Consider the following 11,067-nt stretch of genomic DNA (forward strand, 5'->3'; position numbering starts at 1 on the left):
GCTGAGGATTAGTCAACAGAATTATGGAGGTAATAAATTTTATTTAAATTTTGCTGCTATTGCTACAAAATTAAATCTTTTATTGAAAGGATAAGCTATTAGGCAAAATGGCATAGGATTAAGCCCTACTGACTTTTGACAAATTAGGTTAACCATTAACCATTTAATTTGTGAGAGTTTTAATGAAGAAGAAAGTTTAGTAATATATATTTTGTTAAGTAAGGTGTTGTAAACTCAGTTCTAATACAAACATAGGAAAAACACTGTAATTTACAGTTTGGCAGATCGATAACAGGCTAACAAGCCCTCCAGTACTTCAGTTGAAGATGTAAAAGCAGTACATGTTGAGCTATGCAGACATGGTTTTGTGCATTGTTGCATTCTAACATGCATCACAACGCAATTCATAATGCATTGTAAGCCCAAGCTGCATTATGAGCAGTACCGCAAGGGGTGCTTTTTCTCCAATTTCTGCTTGTCTCTCCATTCTTCCAGTATGGAGAAGTGTTTGTAAACAGGTGCTAATAGAAACACCATTATCACAACAATGACTACTTATAAAGTGGTACCTGCATTAAACATAAATATATGTGTAGCAGTCACTTGCTTACAAAACAAGAAGTTACCTTTTTTTTTTACTTTGTTAAACTTTAAACCAGTTCATCCTTTTTAAAATGTGTTAAAGTAGCACTCTGCACACTGTAATGATATATATTGAACACAATCTGTTCAATTTAACTGTACTACATCAAACTATGTTATGTAATTAACACATGAATTCAGTTTATTCAAATGAAAGAAATAAGTGTTTTTAGTGCTTGACTGTCGTTTTAATTTTAATTCACAGGTTGCTATATAATGAGAATACCAAAATAACTTTTGTCTGGCTTGACTGACTTGGCCTTCTGTGGTTGATCTTGTTGTGAAAAGTAATGCATGTTGACAATTACATGTTATAACTGGAAGTGCTGGAGTCATTTAAAATAGATTAAAACTAGATATAAATAATGGAATAAATTATACTAAAACAATAAAAGTATTGTGTAGTACAGAAATAAGAACTAACTGCATGACTGCTATGCAAAAGACAATGTGGTGGCACCTGTCCCACCGGGGAATGAACTACTGTCTATGTACTGTAGAAATAAATATTAACAGTTGTACAGTTTACCTTTGACATTTATGGATGAATAAACAAAGTGGCAGTGCAATATGAAATATGATACACAAAATAAACAATGTGGCAGTGCAATATGAAATATGATACACAAAATAAACAATGTGGCAGTGCAATATGAAATATGATACACAAAATAAACAAAGTGGCAGTACAATATGAAATATGATACACAAAATAGACAATGTGGCAGTGCAATATGAAATATGATACACAAAATAAACAATGTGGCAGTGCAATATGAAATATGATACACAAAATGAACAAAGTGGCAGTGCAATATACAATATGATACACAAAATAAACAAAGTGGCAGTACAATATGAAATATGATACACAAAATAAACAACGTGGCAATTCAATATGAGTGGCTCAGTGTACAATATTGTCCCGGCACAGTGGAGTTCATTCTGGCCACAAAGAAATCAAGCTTAGAGCCAGAGTTCCTGTGGTCATGCAGACAGGGTTTCATACGTCACAAACCTAATGAACCAATCCCGTCCACTGACGGTTCGGGATTTCCATATTATTACCATAATAATAAGGTGGAAGGGGGTGTGTCCGAGTCCGGTCTAGCTTGTACTTTATTTTAGTTTTTTTTTTAATGATGGCAGAGACATGCTTTGTATTCGGATGCAAAGTTAAAGGAGAAAATGTGAGCTTTCATATGTTGCCAAAGGATCTGAAAATCAGAGAAAAATGGGTGCAGTTTATTTGGAAAAATCGGACTGTCCCAGCCAAACTTCCAGAGAAAGCTCGGGTTTGCAGTAGCCATTTTCCAGAGGACTGTTTTGTAAATTTTACTCAGAAACAGATGGGGTTTGCCACTAAACTTATACTGAAGCTGGACGCTGTTCCATCCATTTGTGCTGGGGACACAGCAAGTACCAGCCAACGCGTAAGTTTATTTTCTCGTGTTTTATCCGTTAACGGTACAGTGAATCCACGAAGCTGAAGTCAGCTTCTTACTCGTGAGCTTCTTGTTCGAAATTTCCCGTTCCGCCTTAAATGGTGCAACAGTTCCAGGAAAATTCGAATAAGACGGCCTGAGGCGCCAGAATGTAACTAACTGAAGCATCGTTTAAGGTGGAATGGAAAATTCGAACAAGTAGCTAACGGATCAGCCTCGTATGACTTCAGCCTCGTATTAAATCTGCAACGTACGATGTTAGATAAGCTAAGGGTAGCCGTGCTGAAATGCATGATGATTCGTTTTCAGATGCTTAGGGCAAGAAAGTTAGGGCAAACGTTAACTTAGCTATTTTTGTGTGTGTCAGACAGCTAAGCTTGTTGAATTAGACGATGATGGCTTTATTCACTGCGATAATTCTATCAGGAAAATCATGACTTTGGGGTTATGAAGAAGGCATGTCATGATAAAGGTAGTTAGTCGTCTTGAGCTGCTGGTATAGCGTTAACCTAGCTAATTCAAGTGTGCATAGAAGATGTAACGTTAGAAACCTACTTCTTCCTGACAGAAAGCCCTGAAGGCAGACTTCAGTTTGCATATTAGATCCGCTCATAGTGAAGGCAAAGGCGTAGAGTTATATCGATGCGAATTCTAAGGCATTAGGTTTTTTCCCCCGAGACAATAATGTCAAAATATGTCGTTTTGATTAACAGAGATGTTTTTACTGGTTTTATCACTGACTAGAGAGGGTCTTTAAAACGTTCTTTAAATATTAGTTTTCTTTAAAACATTATTAGAACTTGTAGGTAACGTTGACCAAAGTTGTGGGAACGTTCCCTGCTTTCTGGGTAACTTTTATTTATCACTGTATTTTGTTGTATAGTATAGTAGCTACATTTAACCTTTATTCTCCATATTTAACTTGCTATTTTGTAAAACAATATTTATTTTTACTTATTTTCTTTAGTGATTGTGTGTTTGTCACGTTATTATGTACTTGTATAAAATAACTGATCTTTTTTTTTTTTTTTTTAAACATCCCGGCAAACTATTTCATCTCCGGTCGCGATCTGGGGCTTTTATTTTGGAGATCCTACAAGATAACTGTTTCTGTTTTCACAGACCGAAGATGCGACAAACCAAACTGTGACAGATTGACAACAGCTATCCGAGGCGAGTGTGCATAGCGTTACCTTGCTGGGGCTCGTTAGAGCCTCATTAACACGCACCTTTGTCCCGGGACTGTAACGTGGTAGACGCAGTCTTAGTTTTATGTAGCCGACTAGCGACATCGTTAGGTTGCTAGCTGCAGGGGTAAAAGCCTTTGTTCCGACTAGCGGCTCGACAGCTAACGTTGTAGAAAGCGAATTTAAAAGGGAAAATATATTGGACGAGCTGTAGATCCGGACCCGTCGATCACCGTCTGCGTCGCCCGTTAACGTTCGCAGGTTTTCGTACTCAAGTAGCTAGTTAGTTAACGTTAGCTGGCCAGCTACCATAGTTACCGCAACACGACGGATTTGCGTTAGCTAGCTTAGCAGCGTTACGCTACCTCCTCAGCGCTGGGATCTTGCTGTAACGTTAGCTGGTGTTACTATGGCGAATGCGATCTTGTTGTTTAGCTGGTTAACTTTGTCCTCATTCCTGTAGGTTGCAATGGAGCAGTGTGAGCCGCCACGATTTGCTGAGTCGACGCGGGACGCCGGGGTGAGGCGTGAGGATGGAAATGAAGTCAGGGGTAAGAGTTTAACGACCACCGACAGCTACGACTGTCGTATCTGTGGCTATAAAGCAGCTGACGTTGGCTCGCTTAGCCATCATCTCCACTCAGTCCACCCTGTTACCTCGCTACCCGGCCCGAGCTCGCTAAAGGGGGCGAAACGTAGAAGAAAAGAGGAGGAAGCAGAAGATGCTGCTGCTGCTGCTGCTGCTGAGGATGATGTTACAGCTGCACAGGCTCCTGATGTGGACGGAGAGCAAAGCCCAGAGAGACAGAAGAGCCCTCCTGTGGAAAACGTAAGTGTTTTTATTTTTGTGCTGCAGGGTTGGTCTGTGGGTCAGTGTAAGATGGCATCCTGCCCAGCTTTATACTGCTGTCATGTAGGCCTCTTAATATTGTGTGTTTTCAGGTAGATGTATGGAGAATAGGCTCCTACTTATGTTGTGGTTACAACTCATCCATGGACCTGCTTGAAGTGCCCTATTATTATGTTAATAGAATGGATTAATAAATAAGTGCTTTTTTGGTCCACTGTAATCACAGCAGTGTTGGGTTATGGTTTTATTGCTCACAGAAATTAAACTAGTGTAACAAAGGGGACCGAACAGCTAATAAAGGAAATGTGGGCCATGTGTGCACTGTACAACTAGGAAATCTGTAATTTAACAAGTCAGACGCAAACTTCATGCGCTAATCTCTAATATGACAAAGCAAAGATTTAAAGATTTAAGATTTAAAGCCTTTATGGGGCTAGTATATGTATGAACTCAGTGAATTTTTTTAAACTCTCCAATTTTATTGTGTTATAGATATTGATATATTTTCATTATTTAAGTGGCAGGGTTTTTTGTTTTTCTTTAGTAAATAGTCAAATATTGGTTCCTGGTTTAGATTTAAATCTCTGAAATATCAAAGTAGACCAGTTTCAGATGTTTTAATGCAGCCCACAGGCCAAAATCTGACTGGATTACATTTAGCAAATAAGCATGTATTTGCAGTTATCTTCTGCAGTGCATAATCATTTCATCATTTGGAACACATCCATATCTGACGTTTCCACTGCTCCCCACAGCCTGAGCTTTCTGAGGGATCCGTGTCTTCCTTACCCAAGAACTCAGAGGAAAGCAGCAGAAGTACCTGCATTGTGGAGAACCAGGTACCAGAAGTGGAGCAAATGGAGACTGCAAAAAATGCACCAGCCGACAAGGCCAGCCAAAGTCCAATCCCTGCCTCCGTTTTGCCCCGGAGGAAGGCCTCGTGCTCTTCAGGGTCTAGCAAAGGAAACCAAAGTGAGAGCACTGCATCTTCTGGCACGTCCAGCCTCAACCGGACGCACTTAGTGTGTCTACCATTGGTGTCTGAGGGTCTGAAGCTGGTGTGGGTGCGCTCTGAGCAGACTCATGAGCTAGATGCTGTTTCTGAGCTTGTAGAGGCTTTTAATGCCTTTCCGTATCCCACAGAGCAGGAGGCTAATGCTTTGGCACGCCGCTGCTCCCTGCCTGCTGAACGGGTCAAAGTGTGGTTTATGATGCAGCGTGTTCGCTATGGAATCAGCTGGGGTGACGATGACATCCGTGAGACGCGACGCAAATTGCACCACCAAATTCAGCATGGGGAGGAGTGTGAGGAAGAAAAGGAAGATGCTTTACCTGACAATTTAGCCCATGAGAGGAAGGCAGCTGAGGAGCTGCAGCAAAGCTTTAAGCAGGCACCTGTAGGGGATGGCTATACGGGACAAATGCATCACACACCCAACCACGGTAGCATTTTATCCCAGCATGATTCCCATGACTACAACGGCAGTGCTGCCATTCCTCAGTACACCAATGGTTTAGAACAGTTTGTTCCACACACAGCAGAAGCTCAGTCTGCTTTTGAACATTCATCCCTGCACAAAGTTCATCCTCAGTCTAACATGGATCTGAAACACATACCTCCTATTGAACCTGAAACCCAAAGTCCTAGTGCTTATAGTTATCCACCACAACTTGACGGCAATATTCATCACAGTAGCACAGCACCGTACCAGTCCCCAGCAGACCCACACACACCGCCCAAACCAGAACCAACTCGTGCACCTACAGCACAGCTGCGGAAGAAGTCCAAAGCTCAGCTGATGGTGCTCCGTCGCAGTTTTGTCCATAGGAACTGGCCCTCAGAGGCTGAGGTTCAGCGTCTTCAGCGCGTCACTGGACTTGGGCGCCATGAGATTCGGAAATGGTTTGCTGACAGCCGCTATCAACTTCGCAGGAGCGGTCGGTCCTGGCTGTCAGAGGATGGTAGACGCTCACAACGGGGTAGATATAGAAAAAAATTGGATGATGATGTGTTTCCAAGTGGTGGCATGTATGAGGACGGTGAGCCAATTGGCCCAGAGGGCTTTGAGATTGAGTTAGATGTGGACAAGGAAGATGAGCAGGACACCCTGATGGAAGGAGTTAGTGGTTCAGATGCAAGAAAAGAGGGAGAGATGGACCTAGAGCCTGGGGACGGTCACACGTCTATTAAACAGGAACGTAAGGAGATCTCTATAGCCCCTTCCCCATCTACTTCGTCCTCTTCTCCGTCTCCTTCCTTTATCCAAGGTCGAGTCCTTAGTCTCGGCCCTGAGCCCAACCTCCGGAAGAAGACGCAGCAGCAGTTGGATGTGCTGAGGCAGAGCTTTCTGCGTTGCCAGTGGCCTACCAGTGATGACTACACCGTCTTGCAGAGGAAGACAGGCCTAACGCGGACAGAAATCGTGCAGTGGTTTGGAGACACGCGCTACCATGTCAAACACAACAACATGCGCTGGATGAGCCCAGAGGATAGGGAACGCATCATCGCAGGCATTACTAAGCAGCAGAAGAGAGGCGGTAGGAGCGCCAGGAGCAAGTCCTGGCTAGAGGGCGCAGATTCAAGCTTTGGCATTGAGGAGCCTAAACCCAGTAATGGGACAGCAGGGGGTGAAGTGATGACCTGGAATAACTTATATGAGGAAAGTCCTTCAGCACTGCCTGGGGGTGAACTTTGATTCTGGAGTAATTGTAAAGTTACATGTAATGTTAGAGAGCATTTAGAATAGAGGAAAAAGTAGAGTCTGGACTCTACATGGCTGCCAAGTACTGTATATCAAAGTTTTGTTTTGTTTCTGTTTTTTTTTTGTTTTGTTTTTAAAGAAAAGTTTTTTTTTCTGGTCTCTGTCTTTGCCCAAGTTGTATCACCACTGATGCATTGATATAATACAGTGCCTCGTCAGAATCTTTAATACAAATTTTATTTATTTCATTTTGCCAATCTGAGCAATTTTTGCCCAAGTTGAAAATATTTATGATAACACTAAATAAGCAAAGAAAGATGCTGAGAGTAATTTACATACCACAGGTACTGGGTGAATCTACTGTCAGCTTTTATGTGTAGCATTTCAATGTCTGCCTTCTGTAAGTTCTCATCCTCCGTGGAATCATTAAGCAAATTATTAGTGTCCATAGAAATTGTTTTCATGTGGGTCTTTATGTCCATCGTATTTTCTTCTTTTTGTTTAGATGCAAGTTGGAATTGAGTTGTAGATCTTTCAAAACATTGAATCATTGCTTTTTAACAGGAGTCAATCAGTGGACAAAAAATATTTATTTTAAATGGTTTTAACAATTATTTAATGTGTTAAAAGATCAGATTGTATTACATCATGTGCTTACATTTTAAATATTGCTCATTTCAATTGAGTCATAATATTTTGTTTTAGACCATAGGACCATAATCCAACAGAAAAGCTTGAATGATACATTTTATATTCTATGCATTTGATTGATATCACGGGGTTGACTAGAGAATTCCTTTTTCACTTGTGAAGATTTTTGTACCTATTTCTAGAAAATGTTTCCCCTTGGTTAAAATGACATTTTACTCAATAAACTGGTCTTCAAAGTACTGTTTTATCCCCCCCCCCAATTTTGGTGCATTTTCAGATAAATACATATAGCAGGTAATCATGATTCATATATCGTTTGTGTTTATATTGTCACGTAGGACAATCGTGGATATCCATTTAGCTTTTTCCTGGAGTACATGTTGTTCTCAATCACAGGTTACCATTGCCTGTTTCTATAGTCTTAGACAATGATCACCAGCTCAGGTCCTGGAGATCTACATTCCTGCAGAGTCTAGATCCAGTCTGTATATGCCATGCCTGTCCAGCTCCTTCAACTTCAAGTTCTTGATTGTACAGTTAGATTAGTATTGGGTAAGGAAATAGGGCAGCAGGTTGAAACTGAATTCTGCAGGAAAGTAGATTTTCAGAAGGAGGTTTTGTGACTGCTGTGCAAATCTACTATACATATCTGGCTGTACCTGGTAGTTTAATATGGAATGTAGAACACTGATGGTGGGATGTTTAAGATGAGTTGAATTCGCGAAGGAAAATCAGTCAATGTTCTGAATAAAGTTGAAGTCAGTTCCAGTATTCTGTCTGAATGTCCTGATCACCATGCTGCACTTGCAGAAGGTCCGCCCCCTGAATGATTCTGCGAATCACAGTGGCTGATGTGATCAACATGTGACCTGCTGCTTGGAGTACAGTGGAGACCATTCTGAGGACTTCTCTGTGATGGAGAAATGAGATGGGAACATGAAACATGCTGCTGGCACAGTGTTTGATTAAATATATCTGACATGCAAGTTGACTCATTTAGTCAGTTGAGCATTAAAGCAGTTATAAAGCCTATGTAAAACAGTGTAAGAGAAATATCATGTTAAAATATAAAAGCTCTTACATGGGTCACAGCATATAGTCTGAAATAGCTGAAATCCCTGCCTTAACACCACTATTATGATGCTTTTGTAGCTTGTAAATCGCATGTAAATGGACCAATTTTGACCTACATACAGCAACAAAACAGACCAGCTAGGGAAGTTGAAAATTAGTCATGTGTACCTATTCCTTATAAAAATGTATAAAGGAGTCATGTCTACACCAATTTCCAAAATGTAGGAATAATTATAAACAACCTTTCCAGGCAATTCAAGAGATTTCTGGTTCCTCTCACCTGAGCACTTTCTTGGGTCCCAGGCATTTGAAATCTGCACTGATGGAGTACAGACCCTGGAATGTGGCTTTCACGCTCAGAGAGCCAAACACGTCCTTCGGGTTCAAGCGGTAAAGGTCAAAGGTCACTCGAGCAATGTCACGACCAGTGCGGGGTTTGTTGTCAGCTGGTTTGGAGCCGCTTCTCTGGCCTAACTGTCAATGATGAGCATGTTTAAGGTTGAAAATAAGAAGGAAACTGACAAAGACAATACAGGTGTCCCCTGGTCAAATGACATTTATACAATAACATCCTCTACAGGGAACAAACTATATATATATATATATAAATATGGCATTTTTCTACAAATTCTAGCACACAGTATTTATTTGCAGAGTTTTGCGTATTGCAAAAATGAATATTACTTATGAATACATACTTTAGCATAGGCCTTGTTTTATGTTTTTGGTTTTTCCCAATATGTTAAATACAGCTAATAAACAGTAATCATGGATGTGTTAACTTATTTTCACTTAGAAAATGAACAATACATGTTTTTTGACCAGGGACACTTGAACGTAATTTGTGTGCGACTGTCTCTTGGGATATTATATGTATTGTGCATACTATAAATTATGTTTTTAAAACGCATGTACAAAAGTTGCACTTATTGGTTTCTTTTTATATGACGAAAATATTCAAAATGATTGATTTATTTTGAAAAGTTATGGTATGAATGTCAAATTTTAAAGAAATAATATGATATCCTCAGCATGTAATACAGTGTTATAATGTAAGAGAATTTAGTTTGATACATGTAATTTTGCTACAGCACTGAAAATATTTTGAGCTTTTATTTCAACTTCCAGAAGTAACACTGAGTGGACGCACTATATGAAGTACTAAGTTCATCCATAGCATAGATCATCCACACGGACTCAGTATTTACTAATAAACAGATGCATACAACCATACATACAGGATGGGGTCTCCAAGCCTGCTTTGGCTCCAAGGCCATGAGAACTGTGTTGTCTGGTAGAGCCATGAGGAACTCGTCCGAGTCCACTTCAGTGCCATCTTCCTCACACACTAGAGACAGCAGGGTGGGAATGAGCAGAGCGTGGGCTGCCTGCCAAACACATAAACAACCCATAAGAACACTGAACAACAGACCTATTGGCGGGGGGTCGCTGGAGCCTATCCCAGCGGTCAAATGAAATGACACATTTAACATTTTATTTTTTTTCCAATATGTAAAACTAAATAGAACTAAATCGAAAACTAAAACCAGTACAGAAATTAACAGAAATTGTGCTCTATTTATAAGTTTCTTCTCTTTAGAGGATATGTTAACTTATTTCCACTTTGGAAAATCAACAAAACATTATTTTACCAGGGATATCCAACCTCATTTTTATCAGTTTGTCACTCACTCACCCTCTGTTTGAGCTCCTCTAGGGTCGCGGCAGTGACTCCCTTTCGGACTTCTCTGTTCCATGAACACACTCGGAAAGGCCTCTGAGGAGGAGACCACACACGTCGAGACACTGACCTTAAGTAAGAGTCAAAAGAATAAAAGAGATACCAGTAATTATTATATAATGGATAGCCTTGGTTAATTACTGGTCAAAACTCTGATGAAATTAGAACAAAGCATGTTGTGTGTGGTGTAGTGTTGTAATCAGCACTTGTGTTTTATACAGTTAGGGCTGGTTCAGAAAACTCAGATTATGCTCAAGCCTGAGACTAAAAAAAGTTTTTATTTACCATTAACAAAGTCCTTCATAAAGAAGGGCTGCATCAGCAGTTAATACATTGAAACTTGAATCTTGAACTTTGAAATAAATAAATTTGAAGAAATAAAAAAGCAAGACCAGAGCTCAGACCAATTACTGATTTAGAATGGGCAAGATCATTAAGCAGCAAAGCTTACTAACCTGTAGAACACATCTTACTGTACAAGAGACAGTAATATAACAACCATTAAAGAGTAGTTGCTCTCTATATTAAAGCAGCGTATTTACACTAAATATATCTGAAGGTCAGTCTTATCGTGAAACTTACTTAATCAGTGAGGATGTTGCATCCATGCTGGTGATCTCACTCAGTTATTTTATTTTATCCCTAGATTACATTGAGTTTTCGTTCTTAGATGTGCTTCTTTTCTCTCAGTCCTAGTAATAGGTGAAGAGCTGATTCTGTTTTAGCTGACTAAATGAGTTGTTTAGGCTGCCCAAAGGTCTGTTCTGCTTTTGTG

The 11,067-nt window shown here is 40.1% G+C and overlaps 2 protein-coding genes across 3 annotated transcripts; one reads left to right on the forward strand and one right to left on the reverse strand.

Annotated features, from left to right (window-relative positions):
* Positions 1 to 1,919: 1,919 nt before the first annotated feature.
* On the forward strand, positions 1,920 to 7,716 carry homezb (homeobox and leucine zipper encoding b). 2 transcript variants are annotated; one of them, XM_017718731.2, is made up of 3 exons: positions 1,920 to 2,075; positions 3,738 to 4,103; positions 4,880 to 7,716. In XM_017718731.2, the coding sequence occupies exons 1-3, from the start codon at positions 1,992 to 1,994 to the stop codon at positions 6,818 to 6,820; spliced, it is 2,391 nt and encodes a 796-aa protein (XP_017574220.1). In that variant the 5' UTR covers positions 1,920 to 1,991; the 3' UTR covers positions 6,821 to 7,716. The 2 variants fall into 2 exon arrangements, with proteins under 2 accessions (XP_017574220.1, XP_017574221.1); XM_017718732.2 differs by lacking the exon at positions 1,920 to 2,075 and adding an exon at positions 3,177 to 3,260.
* On the reverse strand, positions 7,426 to 11,039 carry cideb (cell death inducing DFFA like effector b). Its single transcript, XM_017718750.2, has 5 exons — positions 10,875 to 11,039; positions 10,248 to 10,362; positions 9,790 to 9,939; positions 8,832 to 9,025; positions 7,426 to 8,387 (listed from the first exon to the last, which is right to left on the reverse strand). Exons 1-5 carry the CDS (start codon positions 10,898 to 10,900, stop codon positions 8,237 to 8,239), a joined length of 636 nt encoding a protein of 211 aa, XP_017574239.1. The 5' UTR covers positions 10,901 to 11,039; the 3' UTR covers positions 7,426 to 8,236.
* Positions 11,040 to 11,067: the final 28 nt, after the last annotated feature.

This window comes from Pygocentrus nattereri, chromosome 2, assembly GCF_015220715.1.
Source record: "Pygocentrus nattereri isolate fPygNat1 chromosome 2, fPygNat1.pri, whole genome shotgun sequence".
Classification (NCBI taxonomy): Eukaryota; Metazoa; Chordata; class Actinopteri; order Characiformes; family Serrasalmidae; genus Pygocentrus; species Pygocentrus nattereri.